At 47.3% G+C, this 20,000-nt stretch overlaps 1 protein-coding gene across 5 annotated transcripts in view; it reads left to right on the forward strand.

The window, feature by feature from the left end:
- sd (TEA domain transcription factor 1 homolog scalloped) overlaps positions 1 to 20,000 on the forward strand; it is a 385,386-nt gene that overhangs the window by 200,480 nt on the left and 164,906 nt on the right. For 4 of the 5 annotated variants that reach the window (XM_076212427.1, XM_076212426.1, XM_076212429.1 and 1 more), the window contains exons 2-3: positions 110 to 231; positions 3,128 to 3,220. In XM_076212427.1, the coding sequence (XP_076068542.1) occupies positions 226 to 231; positions 3,128 to 3,220 (99 nt within the window). In that variant the 5' untranslated portion in view covers positions 110 to 225. The remainder of the gene's footprint in view (positions 1 to 109; positions 232 to 3,127; positions 3,221 to 20,000) is intronic. The other variant, XM_076212430.1, reaches the window with a different exon arrangement.

The raw sequence follows: 20,000 nt of genomic DNA on the forward strand, positions 1-20,000 counted from the left end.
ACGACAACTGTACTACAATGTTTTTCGTATTTAATAGAAGTTTGCACTGTACCTCCATATTATTAACGACAACTGTACTACAATGTTTTTTTCGTGTTTGTCTTTGCAGGCGTCCTTACAAACGCCAAGATATCGTCGGTGTGGACGCAGGGCGGGTCGGGACCGACCACACCCCTGCCCCCCCATTCTGTGCCCCTCCCCCTCCCCCTCACGACGCACAAGGACATGGAAGTAAGTCACCGCGCAGTGCATGTTTCGCTGTCTTGTTTGCCTAATGGCGATGTGCAGGATTAGTTTGTTATGCTCGTCGGGTTCCGCTTTTAAGTCTCTGTCGGGGAAACGTATATGTGTGTGTGTAATCGCCATGGTCTTGGACCACGTGTTCGACTCGTGATCGACAGATACTACCCTCCCGGAAGAGAGCTCGGAGGTCATATATGACCGATCTATGGGTAAGGCTGTGACCTTACACTCACACTCACACCCCAACTCCCTCACGAGAGTTGGAGTAACGACTCGGAGCGCAGCGGCACTGAAATTGTTTCAACCCTGGGCGGGATTCGGCTCGGACAGCTGTAGCAGCGGTTACGAACGCTACCACTGCGCCGTCGAGTTGTGTGTGTGTGTGTGCGTGCGTGCCCCAGCTACGTCACAGTCAAACACAAAAGTCCTCTTGTTCCCGACATCTGGTCCTGGTTCCGTGTCTTGGTCCTGGGGGGGACACGTCCCTCCCCCACGCCCTCCTCCTGCTCTGTCGCTCGCTTCAGACGTGATTCAACGTCGTCCTGAATCACGTGCTGGGCGCGTGACCGGCAGCTGTGACCCTATCGGATGAGAGCTCAGAGTTCGTGTCATCTTTGTGGGACGCGTAGGACCTTACGCACGCACACGTTCCTCCTTGCTTAAGGGGGACAGTAACGGTTTGTAGTATTGTGTCGTGAGCGAAGCCAAAACGTTCTTGTGATGGGTGATGATAATAGATCGCGCGCGCGCGCGCACACACACACACACACACACACACACACACACACACACACACACACACACACACACACACAGCAGTGGCGCAGTGGCAGCGATCGCGGCCGCCACTACGGAGGTTCGAGTTCGAATCCTGTCCAGGGCTGAAATAATTTCAGTATTGCTGTGCTGCGAGTCGTTACTTCAACTCTGGTGGGCGGGGAATTGGTGCACGCGTGTAAGGTAGCCTCACCCATAGATCGGTCATATAGAGCTCTGAGCTCTCTTCCGAGATGGTAGTAGCTGTCGATCACGAGTCGATCACGTGATCCAAGACAATGGTGAATTACACACACATTATGTTCCTGTCTCCTAGTTTTACTCATATCTACCCTTCTTGCCCTCCCTCTCTCCCTCTCCCTCCCTCCCTCCCTCTCTCCTTCTCTCCTTCCTCTCCCTTCCTTCCTCCCTCTCTCCCTCCCTCTTTCCCTCCCTCTTTCCCTCCCTCTCCCTCCCTTACTTCCTCCCTCCTACCCTCCCTCTCCCTCCCTCTCCCTCCCTCTCTCTCTCTCCCTCCCTGGCTCCTCATCCTCTCGCCGGAACCCAATATAATTAATTTGTCGAGACTTTCTGAAGAAGAAGAAGAGAGACAATAATGGATAAACACAATTTACTCAGGAACATTGCAAACGTTTAAGCGCGAACGTGTTTTTTTTTCCAAGTGAGTAAAGAGGCAGGATATAAAGGTGTGTGTGTGTGTTTACCTAGTTGTATTATACGAGAAAGGAGCTATGCTCGTGGTGGCCCGTCTTTGTATCTCTCAGCATCAAGTTTTTTCTTAAAATCTTGAATAGTGGTTCCACACATTGTTTCTTTGTTTAATTTGTTTCAAGTATCTATCAAGTGTGTGTGTTTTTGTAATATACAGGACTGCGGTTATGTTTATAGTGTATTCTTTCGGGCAACTGTGTGTTTCACCACGGTGTTTGGATCACGTGTTGTACTCGTGATCGACAGCTATTCCCCTCCCAGAAGAGATCTCAGAGCTCGTATATGACCGATCTATGGGTAACGCACAAACACACACACACCCAACTCCCCGCCCATGAGAGTTGGAGTAACAACCCGCAGTGCAGCGATACTGAAATTATTTCAGCCCTGTGCGGGATTCGAACCCGGACCTTCGTAGTGGCAGGCGAGAACTCTAATCAACTGCGTCACGAGGTGCGTGTGTGTGTGATACACCTTGATATTTGGATCACGTGTTGGACTCGTGATCGACAGCTATCCCTCCCCCCCCGAAAGAGAGCTCAGAGCTCGTATGACCGATCTATGGGTAATGCTATGACCTTACACGCACACACACCTCCAACTCCCCGCCCACGAGAGTTGGAGTAACGACTCGAAGCGCAGCGATACTGAAATAATTTCAGCCCTGGGCAGGATTCGAACCAGGTACCGCCGGTACCGCCATACTGACAGTCTGGGACTCTACCAACCGCCCTGTAACTGGTGCGAGCAAAGAATGTATGTTTTTTAGTTAATCTTATTACGCTTAATTCCCGGGGCCCATGGGCAGCCCGACAGCTCGCTTCCAGCCGAGGAAACCCGAACGTATGCCCGGCTGTCAGCGGAAAGGGGCGAGGCGATTTCCGGTATCGGGCGGAATGGCGGAAAAACTGACCCGCCGTTCCGGTATGGCGTGCGGAATTGTCCCTTTTTTTTTGTCCTTTTCTTTTTATTTCTATTTTTTTTTTTTTTTTTTTTTTACTTTATTCATATATTTACTCTCATTCTATTTATTTTTGTTTATTTATTATTATTATTTTTCTTTATTTTTATTTTAAATTCATCTAATATAAATGTATATATATATATATATATATATATATATATATATATATGCAAAGTAGACCACTTGGAAAAAGAAACTAACGAAGCAATGCGCTTTCGTATATTACATCTTCAGTAGATGTAATATACGAAAGCGCTCTGCTTCGTTAGTTTCTTTGCATAAGTGAACACACGTACCCGTGTTCTTATTAGCATATATATTTATATATATATATATATATATATATATATATATATATATATATATATATATATATATATATATATATATATTCTATTTATTTTATTTATTTGTTTATTTTTTCGTACCTAGACAAGGAGGGAGGAGGGATGGCAGGAAGACTGCCTGGAGGCTCGTCAAGGAATAACGCTCTCGATGATGGGAGGAGGGATTGGAGATGTGGAGGTATGGAGTTGACCTTTCAAAAGAGAAGATTGTCCATAGGTCAGTAACCTGACGGACATTAAATAAATAAATAATAAAAAGAGGAGAGAAGGTAGGCTATGGGGCAGTAACCTTAACGTAAGAAATAAATAAATAAATAAATAAAAAAGAGAAAAGAGAGAGAAGGTAGGCTATAAGGCAGTAATCTTACGGATATAAAAATAAACAAATGAAAAAAGAGAAGATAGGCTATGAGACAGTGATCTTACGGATTAAAAATAAATAGATAAATAAATAATGAAAAAAAGAGAGAGAAGATAGGCTATAGGCAGTCATCTTACGAACGTGTAGAAAAATTCTGGCTATCGCTTTCTTCCATTAGAAAATGTAAGTTGACAAACTTGACGCTCTGTACTTTTGAATGCTCCCGTGGTATATTGTATATTCGAGTCATCAAGACAGATGGACTTTGTTTCCGTAATGGTAGAAAGGGAGTTGGAATGGAGGGGGGGAGGGGGGAAATAGGAGGGAGGGAGGACATGGGAGTTGGAGAGAGGAAGTTGGATGGAGAGCGAGAGGGAGGAAGTGGAGGGAAGAAGGAAAAGTGGGAGGGAGGGAGTGGGAACTGGGAGGGAGGTATTGGGAGTTGGAGGGAGAGAGGGGAAGTGGGGGTGGGAGGGGAAGTGAGAGGGAGGAAAGGGAGCAAGAGGGAAGAAGAAATGAGAGGAAGGGAGAAAGGAGAAGGGGAGAGGGAGAAAGAACCGTGGATGTAGGAAAAGGAGGAGTGGGAGTGGGAGTGGGAGGAAGGGGAAATGGAAGGGAAGAGAAGGGGGAGTAGGAGGAAGGGGTGAAGGGGGAGTTAGAGGGATGAAGGGGAGTGGGGGGAAGACTTAGTGTTTGAATCAAGGGCTTGCATCACTGTATCAACTCAGACTCAACAATGTCAGCCTTTTTTCCCCAATTGTATTAAGTTGTCTTACTGAAGGAGATGTCTTGGCTCTCTCTCTCTCTCTCTTTCTCTCTTTCTCTTTACCAAACCGTGTGACGTCACTTAGAACAAAATCCTTAATCCCATTAGATCCCGTGATTATGGAAATCTTTCACCTGAACCAATAGTAACACAAGATATTGTCAGCTCGCTCAACCTCTGTGCTGAAGCAGTCAGCGTTCGCCGTTCCCCTGTCAGCAATATGCTCTCTCTCTGACACCGTCATGCTGTGTCAGCATTCCGGGAAATGCTGACGTGGACGTTTATCGTCATCACCCTCTCAAGTGTCAGCACCATTAGTACTGGCTGACGTTATCAGGCAGAGTCCGTGTGTTCTTACTCGCAAGGGGAATACTTGGCATTGTCTCAAAGTTACCCTCACCTCCTCCTCCTCTTCCTCTTCCTCTTCCTTTTTTATCCTCTTTTTCCTCCTCTTCCGCCTCCTCTGCCTCCATTTTTTCTCCTCTTCCTTCTCCTCCTCCTCCTCTTCCTTCTTTTTTCCTCTTTTTCCTCCTCTTCCGCCTCTTCAGCTTCCTTCTCATCCTCCTCTGCCTCCATTTTTTCTCCTCTTCCTCCTCCTCCTCCTCGTTCTTCTCACCCTCATCCTCTTCTTCCTCCTCCTCTTCCTCCTCTCCTTCCTCGCCTCCCTCCTTCAGATTCATCCCCTTGTTCCAACCTCCTCTCCTTCTCCTCCTCTTTCTCCTCTTCCTCATCTCCTCTTTCCTCCTCCTCCTCCTCTTCCTCTCCTCTCTTCAGATTCTACCCTCTGGTCCAGCCTCCTCCACCTCCTCCTCCTCCTCGTCTTCCATCAGCTTCAATGAAATCGTCTCTCGTCGTTAGCCAGAGCAAAGCATGTAAAGGACGCCACTGTGTCGAAAAGGTTCAGGAGGGCGAGCGTGGTGAATGCGACTTTAGTGTGAACATGGTGTGGTCGTGGGGAAGTACGGAGAGGTGTGTGGAGTAGAATGAAGCCCCATCGTTTTTTTTTTTTTTTTTTTTTTTTTTTTTTTTTTTTTTTTTTTTTTTTTTTTTTTTTTTTTTTTTTTTTTTTTTTTTTTTTTTTTTTTTTTTTTTTTTTTTTTTTTTAGCATGCATTGTGTGTATGATTCACCATGGTCTTTGATCACGTGTTGGACTCGTGATCGACAGCAATTCCCTCCCGGAAGAGAGCTCTTATAGGACCGATCTATGGGTAATGCTTTGACCTTACACACACACCCAACTCCCCGCTCACAGGAGTTGGAGTAACGACCCGCAGCGCAGCGGTACTGAAATTATTTCAGCCCTGGGCGGGATTCGAACCCGGACCGCCGTATTGGCAGCCGGAAACTGTACCACCGCTCCACGAGTCGTGTGTGTGTGTGTGTGTGTGTGTGTGTGTGTGTGTGTGTGATGATGTGTACAGGGTGAAGACTAGTGTGGGTTGAGAGGCATCATCAACTGGGTAATAAAGCGCCCATGATCTGTCCGGGCAAACTCTCATGTAGATACCCCTCCATCCCACTCCCAAACAGCGACTCCTTCTTCTCCTAAGGGAGCAGAAATCAAAGAAAATTGCGAAATGTTTTTCCTTCTGAGGTGGGGAGGAGGGGGGAGTTGGAGAGGGGAGTAGAAGGAAGTTTCAGAGACGTGGAACTCCCAGTACTGCATATAAGGAATTCCGCTTGAAGCGAGGGGTGGAATGAAGCGAGGCATAGCTTCAGGGTGTAAGATGAAATAATCGAAGTCAGAATGAGGACAAAGAGACTGAGTGTCAAAAAAGAGAAAGAGAGAGAGAGAGGAAGAGAGAGTACATAAAAAGTCTAGAATATCAAGTTAGTTTTCCATACACCAAAACTTGAAGATGTAAAAAAAGAGAAAAAAACGGACGAAAACGTTGGGCGCAAAGTGAATTGCAACTTGCACGCTGGTCGTGGCGGATGTGTGTGTGTGTGGGGGGGGCGAGTTAGCGAAAAGAAACTGAAAATGGAAAAACGAACAAATGAACAGAAAACGGGGGGTGGGGGTGAAAACGGGACCTTTGCTTACATTGAGACGTTGATCATATTCGAAGGGAAGTATGCAATTATACGCGAGGAGACGTATGAAGTATCTAAGTAGCTCTGGGCACAGCATGAAAAATGAAGCGTTTGAAGTTAAATTGATTCCTGCAATTCAATTAAGGCGAGGTGACTGCGTAGGGGAAGATAATCCTCTTGGCAGCGGATGTGGTAGTTGTAGTGGTGGTAGGGTGATGGTGGGAGGGGGAGAGGAGGTGGATGGAGGGAGGAGGAGGAGGAGGAGGAGGCGTGGATGGAGGAAGAAAGTAGAAGAGGATAAGGTATGAGATTTCGTATGGGTGAGTGACGTAGACGCGTATAAAGGTAGTCAGGTCGTTCCTCTGCGTTGTTGATTTATGACGTCACTTCTTCGGTGATCGGGGACTGAAGAGGTGAGTCTGGTAGAGACGAGGAAGCTGCGGTTTATGCTTTTTCACGAATGACTTGAAACAGGAGTTACCCGGGGTTCGCTGGATGGTTTCCGAGGGTATCTAGATGACTAGCGAAAGATGATTTAAACACTTAAATCTGCTGAAAGACCACTGTGCTTTGTTTTTATGGTAATGCTTAATTGATAAAGTCATTACAATTTGAATCTTTTGATATCCATTGCGGTGACAGTGTATATTTAATTAGTCTTAATATAATTACCGTTTTCTATTCTGGGTCATGTGAATGGAGGTACGAGTCGATGGTCTGGGGACTGTCGTGATACGTAACGAGATTTTTTTTTTTTTTTTTTTTTTTTTTTTTTCTCTCTCTCTCTCAAGGATGAGATCACCTATGTTATGAGGTGATTAGTGGTGGTAAGGTCGCAGACTCCCATTGATGAAGGTCCGGGGACGGTACCTGACGAAAGGACTTGGTTTTTGGTACTTGTGAAGCCTTACACAGAAATGGATGATGACCTGTTTTAACCTCTACACGGTGCCCGGGACTCGAACCTGCGTGGTTGACCTTTCATTGCGTCTGACAGCCGCGCGCGTTACCGCTGTGCCACGGAGTGGTCACTGCTAACGAGTGGTGTCGTCAGATGATTTTTATAACGTCACATATATGTTGGTAATAGAGGAGGAAGATGTCTTGGTGTCTATGTTATCTGTTAACAAGTGACAAGAAATAAAGAGCTGTGATTGTTGTCCTTTATTCTCACTCCATTTCTCTCTCCTCCTTCCTCTTTCTACTCTTACTCCTCCTGTGGACGTGTATCCTGTGGACTCATAGTATCCTCACAGTATCTTTACAGTCCTCTTCCACCTCCCCCATCAGACTCTCCACTTTCTCTCCACTTTCTCTCCACTTCATCTCCACTTCATCCATCCTTCTTACATTCTACCTCCACTCACCCCCGTATGGAGTATGAATATATTTTATACAGTCTGTATTTTAGGGACTATGTGACACCCCTACGGACCAGAATCACACACTGAAAATAACGCAGATCACCTTTGACGTCGTCTGTCCCTCCGTTCCGCTGCCCAATTCCTACCACATTTATGACGTCACATCTTTGATGCTATATTGCCCCAAGAACGGAAGCTCCATTTGTGGTTGACAATATACTCTTTATCCACTCTTCCTCAACTCCTCCTCCACTCTCTCTCCACTCTCCCTCGTCCACTCTCTCGTCCACCTTCTCTCCACCTGTAGACTCCTCAGTACCCCGTCACCGTCTCAATTGGCATCCTCACTCCCCCCACGTCTCCCCCACCCACATCCCCCTCTATGGGGGGGGGAAACTTACCCCCCACCGAGGTAAATAAAATCGCCTAGTGAAAGACTGAGCAGGAACTGGTTTACACACAGAGTAGTTAATGAATGGAATAAACTTAGTAACCGCGTAGTGAGCCCCGAAACTATCGGTTGTTTGAGAAGGTTAAGTAACTTTATGTATTGAGATGATAGGAGGTCATGGACATGGAACTGCCTAGTGTAGGCCTTAGGGTCTCTTGTAGTCTCCTTCATTCTTAAATCCAATGCCATGATTCAATACCACTTCACCTCATAGCATATTATATCTCCTCCTCTTCCTCCTCTCCCTCCTCTCCCTCCTCTCCCTCCCTCTTCTTTTTCCTCCCCTTACCTCCTTCCTCCTCTTCATAATCCCCCTCCTCTTTTTATTTCTCTTTCCCCTCTCCTCTCCTCCTCCACGTCTTCGTACTCCTCTTTCTCCGCCCCTTCCCTTATCTTACCCTCTTTCCTCTTCCCTACTACCCTTCTCCCTTCCTCCTCCTCCTCCGCCTCCTCCTCCTCCTCCTCCTCCTCCTCCTCTTCCTTCCTCGTCTCTTTCTCCCCCTCTCCCCTCCTCTCTCTTCTTCCCTACTACCCTTTTCCCTTCCTCCTCCTCCTCTTCTTCCCTCCTCGCCTCTCGTTCTCTCCCTCTCCCCTCCTCCTCACGTTCTCTCCCTCTCCCTTCTTCCTCTCCCTCCTCCTCCTCCCCTCCTCTTCCTCCTCCTCCTCCTCTTCCTCTGCTTACTTTTGGGGGAGCCGCGCACTCGGTAGACATTCATGATATTCCGGCAAGGATTGGATTACGTGATATCGTCCTCTGACTGCTGCAAAGGGTGGGGGTGGGGGGAATGTGGGGGGGGGGAGGAATCAATAAGAGCCTTCGTCGTGTTGTGTCTGTCCTCGGTTGGCGAGGCCTCTGTGGGCTGTGGTAGGTGGGTTGTTTTAGGGGGTTATTGGGTGTTGTTGTCAAAGGTCACGGTTGGTTGTGGGTGTTGGGAGAGGGTTGTGACCAGGTGTTGTAGGTAAAGGTTTCAGTGTAGTGGCTAGATAGGTTGTAGGAGGTTGTGCACGTTCTCTCTCTCTCTCTCTCTCTCTCTTCGTAATGAGAGCTCAGAACTCATACAGCCCAAGTTTTCACGCCACGAGCGGGGCGCGAACTCTGTACCGCAGCCTGGCAACCCGCGACGCTAACCACCACAAGAGGCCGTGTGAGGATGGCGGGCCGCGTGACATTATGGGAAGGCGGGCAGACGGACCGCGTTTACAGACCTCGGTAAAGCCAAAACGGTGGTTTTCGCACTTCGGCTGGGAGAAGGGGAAGGAGGAGGAGGAGGAGGAGGAGGAGGAGGAGGAGGAGGAAGCGTAGGGGAGGAGTAGGGAGGGAGGGAGAGATGGTTGGCACGATGAACCTGTATATATTAAGCACTTGGGGATACAGGATTGGTGCACCACTAGATCCTTGATCCTTTTGAGGTCGATGCGTCCTCCAGGTCTGAGAGTAATACGTGGTGCAAGACAGGGTGGTGCTACATGGTGCAAGACTGGCGTGATCGGGAGTTGATGGTGTGTAGTGGCAGTATGGTGTAAGAGGATGGTAATGTGGTGTAAGACTGGAGTGGAGGTGAGAAGTGTGGTTGCAAAACTAGCACGAGATGAAGGAGATAGTTGGTGCAAGAGGACGGTGATGTGGTGTAAAACTGGTGTGGTGGTGATGGTGATGGTGTCACTATCGCTGGATAGTGCCAACAGCAAGCTGAAGGAGATGTAAAGATTGCGTAAGGGATCTCTGAGAGGTCTGAGCAAGCTACAGGTGGTTGGATGCTGGGTTTGGGAGTAGAGGGGGTGTGGGTGGGGGTTGCTCAGAAGTCTGGAAAAAGGCGGAGGAAAGAGGAAGAGGAGGAGGAGGAGGAAGAGAAGGGAGAGGAGTATGGCGGCTTGAAAGGTGGGAGCGTGGGAGTTTGTCCTGTTTTGATGAGTTGCATCCAATGGTGAAGCTGTCAGCAGGGATAGGTGATGTCGCTTGAGTTACCCACGATTGTGGTGATGCAAGAAAGGAGGGTGAGGTTAGATGAATGGAAGAAGAGGACGAAGAGGGGAAGAAGCACTCCGTGAACAGCTGGTTTATTGGCGAATATTAGTACTTCGTCAGCAATAACCAGCGCTTCTGTCCTTTGGAGGGACAGTATCGGAGAGAGAGGATTTAAGGAGGGGAGCTTTGTGGGCGTGATACAGGGATGACCAGTCATCCACGAGGAGCTAAAATGGGAAGGGGGAGGGGAAAGGGGGATGGATGGGAGTGGAGTGGGTGGGATACGTGCCTTTTTGACTTGGCTACCTCCCTTATAAGGGGGAAAGGGATCTTTTTTCAACCGCATTAATTTTTCGCTTTAATTCCATGCAATCACGATCGAGACTGACAGACAAGGAGCTCGACGGAAGCATATACGGAAACTGAGACGTAGTCAAGCCTTGTCGGGAACGTAGGTCCTGTGACCAGAAAACATTGCGTCATTATTTGATATATTTCTCTCATTTTTGCAATTAACTGTAATGAATTAATAATTGCATTGAGTCGAAAAACAGATGAATTGGGACAGGTCAGGAAGGTGAGAAAGGAAATCAGGAGGATGAGGACAGTGTGGGGAGTCAGCAGGAAGGATGAGGACAATGTAGAGAATCATTAGGATGAGGACAGTGTTGGGAGTCAGGAGGATGAGGATAATGTAGGGAGTCAGTAGGGAGGATGAGGACCGTGTGGGGAGTCAGCAGGAAGTCAGTGACCAGCAGGAGAAGGGGAAGGGACTGCTGCAGGCCTCCTGACGAAGGAGAGGAGCTTCCTGCTTGCTGGGGGGGAGACAGCCGCCGGGACGCGTCCTCCTCTTCCACGTCGTCCTGTTCGCGTACAGGGTCTAACAATTAGTGCCTTCTCGTAACTTCGATTCCCTGTGAATTTGGTTGATGGAATATTTATATATGTACGTGTATGGTGTGTGTAAACGGCGTAGATACACGCACACACACACACACACGCACATACATACATACATACATAAACACACACATATGTATGTGTATATGCACAGTCTGTGTTGATAGAATATTTATATGTGTACGTATATGGTGTGTGTGCACAGCGTACACACACACACACACACACACACACATATATATATATATATATATATATATATATATATATATGCACATATTTATGTATGTATATACAGTGTGTGTATTGGAAGGAAGGAGAAAAGAGAAATAAATAGAGAGAGAGAGAGAGAGAGAGAGAGAGAGAGAGAGACGAAGTCTAGCCAGTTGTGTGATAGAGTATGTGCATTAGAGTACAATGATTGGAGGTTGATTGGACATGGAGAAGCTGATTGGCGAGAACGGTGGTGATTGGGGGAGGTGGGGGGGGGGCTCTCCCGCGCGGCGTCGATGGCGCTGGAAACTTGGCTCACCTGTTCAGAACTGGCTGTTGTCCTTGTTCAAATATCGCCTCGCCTATCGAAGCCTGTCAGATTGCCCGGAGATAGTTCCTACAGCGTTTGCCATTGTCCGTGAAAGGGCAGGAGCTTAGGGTGTTGCTATATATCATTTATGTGATAGATAGTTATGTCGAAACTGTTCAACTGACGAGGAGTAAAGCAAGGTTCAGTTTCGCTGGGATGTTCATTATGTAAACGTTATGTTCCTCGCTCTCTCTCTCTCTCTCTCTCTCTCTCTCTTTCTCTTTCTCTCATCTCAACCGCTGTTCAGAACGTTGTGTTGAACTCTGTGAGTGGAAATCTAGAAATAGATCATTCTACACTTCTAAGTATGTGTAGTCCAGCTAGATACACGCACATAGGCGCGTATGTACACACACACACATACATACATACACAAACACATACTTAGTCACACACATACAATTAGACATACGAGCTCACAAAACACACACACACAACACACACACACACACACACACACACACACACACACACACACACACACACACACACACACACAAACAAAAAGATCCTCCTGTCTTGCAGGATAACCACTTCCCCTAAACCTCCCTCTCCCCCCCGTTACATTCTCTTCACCCGTTACGTAACGGAACAGGAACTAGCGTGTCTTATGCCCGAAGAAATACGAAAAGGATTGTTCACCAAAGAACCATAGTTACACTAACTGAGTTTAAGAGTCTGTGAGGGGCAAACGAAAGTGGGGAGTTAAGGTGTGGAGTACTCAAAGTTGCTGACGGAAGCTGACTGTAGAGACTGACAGCAGTCAGCTCGGAAAGGCTATGGAAGATGATTAAAAGGCTCTGATGACGTTGGGGAGTGTGGTTATCTGTAGGTAATTGGTTTCCACCAGATCCGGTGTCACGGTGGTTTTAGCCCTTGTCACGGTGTTTTTAGCAGAGCCATCCAAATATACAACCGTCTAATAGTGTGTGTGTGTTTGTGCGATTGGTTATATAATTGTAATAAATAAGGAATTAACCTACGCTCGTGGGATACCGTCGCTATGCCCCCATAGCTATGGTCAAACTTGCCTTAAAATGATTATTTTTCTTCTTCTTCTTCTTCTTCTTCAATTGTTTGATTTATTTTGACTATCTTTTATTGTGGAAAACAAAATCATGGTATCTAGATTTTTGTTTATTTATAATTATTATTATTTGTCCATATATATTTTCGTAACTTTGTCCTCTCACTCTCTCTCTTTTCTCTCTCTTTCTCTCTCTCGCCCCGAATATTGGAGACTTCCGAATTTCAGAAATTCCCAATAAAAGGGAACTATATGTATAACGCTTATGGAGGTATGGAAAGGCCTTTTAGTCCCAAAAGAAACTTCACTGAGTGCCCGATGGCCTCCAGGTAGACGAGGGAGGTGCAAAAGAGGGGAAAGGATGAGTGGAGGTGGAAGAGACGGGGGGGAGGGGGGAGTTCCTCAGCTTACGAGGACGTAAGAGGGGAAACTTCAAATGGGGGGAGGGGAGAGTGTGTATGTTGCTCTAATATGTCGTCAACGAGATCAAGCGCTTCTTTCCTATAGAGAATGTTATAATGGTAAATGGGAGATTTTAAGAGGGGTAACAGGGATTAGGGATGCTAGGTGTCTTATGGACCAAAAGGTCCTCTGTCGGCATGCTCTTCCTTCCTTTGACATTTTATTTTTGAGTGGAGGTTATTCTTTAGTCGTAAAAGAATACCCCCGTGGCTCTGGTCCGTATGGGTTTGTGCGAGAATAACCATTGTCCAGTAGCAACTTAAGGTATTTTTTTTTCTTCTTCTTCTTCTTCTTCTTCTTCTTCTTCCTTAATGTATTGTCAGTGTTGCGTCTTGTTTTTCAACAGTAGTTAATCGACGATCACAAAAACGCAGTGATTTTATTGGTTATGCACACACAAGGGTCTCTTCAAGTGAACTTAGGCAAGAAGCATTCGTCTTTTACGAATGTTACCCAAGTTTGTCTCTGTCGTGTCTGTGATTAGGATAGGATACTGTTTCTGACCCAGGGCAGTGGACAGGATGCAGGGATGACCCGTCATCCAGGAGGTGCCAAGATAAGAGGGAGGGAGGAGGGTGGAGGGGAATGGAATGGGTGGGAGTGGTTTCTATGCCTTTTTTCTTTTTGGCTACCCCCCGTGTAGGGGGGAAAAGCCTTTGGTATATGTATGAGGTCTTCGTCAGGGTATGGAAGAGTTCCAGGTCCCCCCACATTCCCGTTATCACTGGCATGGACGAATGTTACCCGTGAATGTTACACATTAGGACGTTTCGCTGCAACTGATGATCGAAACGGCAACCTTTATTTAATATGGTGACCTTTATCAAACGTGTATGGACAAGGAGCAGCCACCATTGTCAATTATTACCGTCCTGGTATGCCAGGAATCAGTCGGGAACGATCTCGAAGAAGGATTCTGACCTAAGGCTGTATACAGAGAAGCCCAAGATTACCAGACGCGGCTGGCGGGTGACTCAGGGGAGAGCACGCTGGAGAGAGAGAGGAACCATGAGAGTAATAAAGAGAAGGCGCGCGGGCGGCGGGGGAGGTTTTGAAAGAAAGAGGAAAGGGGGTAAGGGAAGGGAATCAAGTGAAGAGAGATTGGAAGAGAGGAGGAACGAGGAAGACCGTATTAATCCGGAGGGGAGGAGAGGTATTGGAGGAGGGGGAAGAGTGGTGGGGTGGGGGTGGGGGGGCAACGGCGAAGGAGGAAACATGGAGAAAGTAAAAAAAAAAAAAAGATTGTGGGTTAAAATATATATTTTTTTTTTTTTTTTTTTTTTTTCGTTTTGTTACTTCTTTTGTTTCTTTTCTTCTGAGGAGGGAAGTAGAAGAAATAGGTTGGGTTAGGAACTCGAGAAAGAAATAGGAAATAAGATAGATGCACAAACTGAAAGGGGAAAGATGAGACGGCAGGAAGAAGTCGAGAAGAGAGAGAACAAATGTAGACACTTAAGATAAAGATAAAGGCAATAGTAAAAGAAAGATGAGACAAAGAAGAAAGAGAATAAATGTAGACACTTCAGGTAAAGATATAGGTGATGTAAAGGCAATAGTAAGTGAGAGACAGAAAGGGATTATAAGGAGGAACAAGAAGGGAACTAAAAGGATGGAAAAGAGAATCTGGGAAGCAAGAAACGAAGTAGAAAAGAAATTGAAAGAAGGAGGAAAGAGTGAATAGATTTGAAAAGAAGGCCCGAAAGAAACGAAGAAAGAGGTAACTTGTGATATTGAAGTGTTGTCAAAAAAAAAAAAAAAAAAAAAAATCAGTCACCAACATGGCAGTACTTTCACTTAGCGTTAACCTTTTTCGAAAGTAAACAAAGAAGACACGGGAGATATATAAAGGGGAATCAAGGCGATGGGAGCTGCAAAGGAGGCGCAGGGAAGAAGGAGACGTGAAGGAGAAACAAGGAGAAGACGGAAGAAAAGTTTTGAAAGGAATGGAGGGGGGAGAGGTTCGAGCGCCTATGGTGAACGGAGGGGAGTGTGTTGAGGCACGGAGCCAGCCGGAGTAGCAGAAGAAGGGCCAGCTGCAGCTAGGGAATGTTTAGAAAGAAGAGCTACCGTGAACTGGGCAGAGATGGTTTAGTTGGCTTATTGGAAGTCATGCAATGGACAGAGAGGTGTTTTAGTTGGCTTATTAGAAGCCATGTAGTGAGCAGAGATGTTTTGGTTGGCTTATTAGGAGCCATGTAGTGGGCAGAGATGGTTTTGTTGGCTCATTGGAAGTCATGCAATGGACAGAGAGGTGTTTTAGTTGGCTTATTAGAAGCCATGTAGTGGGCAGAGATGGTTTTGTTGGCTCATTGGAAGTCATGCAGTGGACAGAGAGGTGTTTTAGTTGGTTTATTAGAAGCCATGTAGTGAGCAGAGATGTTTTGGTTGGCTTGTTGGAAGTCATGCAATGGACAGAGAGGTGTTTTAGTTGGCTCATTAGAAGCCATGTAGTGGGCAGAGATGGTTTTGGTTGGCTTATTAGGAGCCATGTAGTGGGCAGAGATGGTTTTGGTTGGCTTATTAGGAGCCATGTAGTGGGCAGAGATGGTTTTGTTGGCTCATTGGAAGTCATGCAATGGACAGAGAAGTGTTTTGGTTGGCTTATTAGAAGCCATGTAGTGAGCAGAGATATTTTGGTTGGCTTATTAGAAGTCATGCAATGGACAGAGAGGTGTTTTGGTTGGCTTATTAGAAGCCATGTAATGGGCAGAGATGTTTTGGTTGGCTTGTTAGGAGCCATGTAGTGGGCAGAGATGGTTTAGTTGGCTTATTGGAAGTCGTGCGATGGACAGAGGTGTTTTGGCTGGTTTATTAGAAGCCATGTAGTGGGCAGAGATCATTTGGTTGGCTTATTAGAAGTCGTGTAGTGGGCAGAGATAGTTTTGTTGGCTTATTAGAGACTGTGCAGTGGGCAGAAGCAGTTTAAATGGCTTATTACAGGCCGAACAGTGGGCATAGATGGGTTAATTGGTTTACTTGCAGGCCTGTTGCTCTGTTTTGTGAACTGACCACCCTCGCTCAGTGAAGAGTAACATAGGGAAACCCAAGGGAGGGTGGATGTCGTCCCCTCTGCCACACAAACATGTTGATCCTTCGCCCAGTCCTGTTGACGTGTGTGGAAGGATACGCTGATGACTTTGAGAGTAGAACGTGCATATAGCTGGATGGTGTACGGACTGGTTCTGTGTGATATTCACCTTAGTCTTAGATCACTTACTGGACTCGTGACCGACGATTATAGCTCTTCCGAATGAGCTTCACATTTCGTGTCGCCCAGTTTAAGAAGTAACACTGACCTAACACACACACACACACACACACACACACACACACACACACACACACACACACACGAGAAACGATGACGGCTGCCAGTACTCAAACGCTCTCCAAGCCCCGAGAGTAGGCTCGATCCAGGCTCCGGCGAGTTGAGAGGCTGAAATACTAACCACTACACCAGCAAGCTGTGTTTGTGTGCGTTGTCTGAATAAGTTATCAGGCGAGCACAGTGGACAGAGTAATGGCGAGGAGTGCATGAGGTGTGGGGGGGGGAGGTAGCCAAATAGAAAAGGACAGTGGCAGTAAAATACATAGTTCGGGACTGACTTCGGAGACAAAGGAAGTAGAACATCGTGAGTAAATAGAGGTAGCGAAGGGGGTACAGGAGGCGATCTAGAAGGTAAAATGAGAATCCTGTAGGAGGAGGAGGAGGAGGAGGAGGAGGAGGCGATCTGGGGATGTTCATATCGGAAGACCCGAGATGGGCTCATTGCTTGAGGGCATGGTTGTATTCAGTAGGTTGTCTGTCTAGCGGCTGCCACCGGAGAGGCTTCCCCCGACGAAGGTAGAAGGTAGTACGGGTGAGATCGACGAGGACTTCGTCAGAAGAAGGAAGAATATTGGAGTTACAGTTCTTGTGTTCAATACAGGGTTTGTGTCTGTATAGTGTGTGCGTGTGTGTGTGTGTGTGTGTGTGTGTATTCACCTCGGATCTGCTGCAGTCTCTGTCGAGACAGCCAGACACCACCCTACGGCAGTGAGCTCAGAACTCATTATTTGCCGATCTCTGGGTAGGTCTGAGACCACTCACACACCACACACCGGGACAGCAAGGTGTGTGTGTGTGTGTGTGTGTGTGTGTGTGTGTGTGTGTGTGTGTGCACATTGGAAGAGGACAGGGATTTGTATGCCATTCGTTGTGCCCTTGAACCAGGTATCCGTTTTGGGAAAACGAAGAAGATAAATTTAGTGTTTTTGGAAAGCAATGATGGAAGCACAGAACGACGTTTGTGTGTGTGGAGTGGTTAGGTGAAGGAGGAGAGGGTGGTGGAGAGGTAGCTTGGGAGGAACGTGTGAGAGGAGGAGGAGGAGGAGGAGGCGAGTGTAAAGCGGATGAAAAGAAGGGTTGTACGAGGAGGAGGAGGAGGAGGGAGGGATCTAGGGAGGGAGAGGAACCGGAAAGAAAATACAGGTGCAGCCGTGGAAGATGGGGGAGGGGGAGGAAGAGGAGGTGAAGGGAAAGAGGGGCGAGGAGCGTGGAGATCGGGGGAAGAGGGTAAAAAACCACGGGAGCTTCAGAGGAGACGCTGAGGTAGGGACGGGGGACATCTTGAGAAGCTGGAGAAAGGGAGAGGTATGGGGAGAGAGGAGAGAGAGAGAGAGAGAGAAGGGAGGGAAGATGGAGGAGGGTAACAGGAACAGGAACCCAAGGAAGGAGTAAGGAGGTAAGGAGGAGACTATGGAGGGGGGAGAAAAATAAAAATAAAAAAAGAGAACAGGGGTGTCGAAATTCTGTGGTGGGCCGGACACTTACACGCCGGGACGGGTCTGGGGATCCCCGAAGTAAGAACAAGTGTTATGAATATGGAAGCCAAGAAAATTGAGATGGAAGAAAAGGAGAATGTGGAGGATAAGACGAAGCGGCTGGTGGTGGCGTGTGAGGCAGAGGCGTATCCACAGGTGGGATGCAATGTCTCCGCCTTCGGACGCCGATGAGGTGAAGACTATTGATTGAGTCCACGCGCGGCTCGGCGGTCAGAGCCGACCCGGCCTGCCACGGTTCCTTCTCCGCGTCCTCCTCATCCTCCACAACACCACCTCCTCCTCCTCCTTCTTCTCTTCCTCCTCCTCCTCCTACTCCTCCTTCTCTTTCTCCCTCTCCTCCTCCTTCTCTTCCTCCTCCTCCTCCTCCTACTCCTCCTTCTCTTTCTCCTTCTCCTCCTCCTTCAACTCCTTCTCTTCCTCCTCCTACTCCTCCTTCTCTTTCTCCTTCTCCTACTTTCTCCTTCTCTTCCTCCTTCTCCTCCTACTTTCTCCTTCTCTTCCTCCTTCTCCTCCTACTTTCTCCTCTTCCTCCTCCTACTCCTCCTCTTCCTCCTACTCCTCCTCTTTCTCCTACTCCTCTTCTTCCTCCTCCTCCTCCTCCTCATCCTCTTCCTCTTCCTCATCCTCTTCTTCCTCCTCCTCCTTCTCTTCTTCCTCCTCTTCCTCCTCCTCCTCTTCTTCCTCCTCGTCGTCCTTTTAGCTCTTCTCATCCTTGTATTTTTCTTTCACCTTAACCTCCTCTTCCTCCTCCTCCTCCTCCTCCTCCTCTTCCTCCTCCTTCTCTTCCTCTTCCTCCTTCTCTTCCTCTTCCTCCTTCTCTTCCTCCTACTCTTCCTCCTCGTCGTCCTCGTTCTTCTCATCCTCGTCTTTTTCTCTCACCTTAACCTCCTCGTCACCCTCCTCTTCCTCCTCCTCTTCCTCTTCCTCTTCCTCCTCGTCGTCCTTGTCTTTCTCCACCACTAGCTCATTGTCTTTTTATTTTAACTTAACCTCCTCTTCCTCCTCCTCCTCCTCCTTTTCTTCTCCCTCTTCCTCCTCCTTCCCTTCCTCCTCCTCCTTCTCCTCTTCCTCCTTGCCGTCCTCCTCCTCCTCCTCCTCCTCCTCCTCCTCCACTACCTCATTGTCGTTCTTCTCATCCTCATCTTTTTCTTTCACCTTAATCTCCTTGTCCTCCTCCTCCTCCTCCTCCTTCTCCTCCTTCTCTATCTCCTCTTCCTCCTCCTCTTCTTCCTCTTCCTCGTCCTCATACTCTTCCAACTTCACTTCGTCCTCCTACCTCTTCTCTTTTTTATGTGATTTTACCTCCATCATAATTTTCAAAAAGTGCTAACACCACCGCATCCTCCTCCTCCTCCTCCTCCTCCTCCTCCTCCTCCTCAATCTTTCCTCACCTTTTCCTCCACCAGCATCGTCTTGCATTCCTTCTTGGATTGATCTTCAATAGTTTCATTCCTTCCCTCGTCCTCCTCCTCCTCCTTCTCCTTCTCCTTCTCTTCCTCCTCCTCCTCTTCAGGCCCTGGCCAGTTTTCTTCAGACTCCCCTCCCTTTCCCCCTCCTCTCTCCTCCCCCATCTTCTTCCTCCTCCATTACCTCGTTTTCCTTTACCTTCTCCTTTCGTCTTCTTCGTTGCTCCCCCCCCTTCCCCTTTCCCCTCATCTCTACCCCCCCAACTTCCCCCCCCCCCACTCCTCTCCTCCATCTCTCTTCTAATTATCCTCTCGTTCTTGTCCCTATTTTCCTTTCTGTGTTCCTTCATTCTTTTTTCTTTTCATTTTTTTTCATCATCCTACCTTCATTTCATCATCATCATCATCTTTGTCATTATCGTCATCATCATCTTTGTCATCTTCGTCATTATCATCATCGTTGTCATCTTTGTCATTATCGTCATCATCATCTTTGTCATCTTCGTCATTATCATCATCGTTGTCATCTTTGTCATTATCATCATCGTCATCATCATCATCATCATCATCATCACCAACATCGTATTCATCATCGTTGTCATCTTCGTCATTATCATCATCGTCACCATCATCATCATCATCATCATCATCATCATCATCAATATCGTATTCATCATTGTTCTTGTCTTTGTCATTATTATCGCAGTCACCATCACCATCACCACCACTATCACCACCATTTCATCACTATGTCATTCCTTCCTCCCTTGTCACAAACGCCTTTTTCAAATCTTCTCCCTCTTGCATCCTTC

Source organism: Oratosquilla oratoria, chromosome 30 (assembly GCF_046742065.1).
Source record: "Oratosquilla oratoria isolate Oo_2021 chromosome 30, ASM4674206v1, whole genome shotgun sequence".
NCBI lineage: Eukaryota > Metazoa > Arthropoda > Malacostraca > Stomatopoda > Squillidae > Oratosquilla > Oratosquilla oratoria.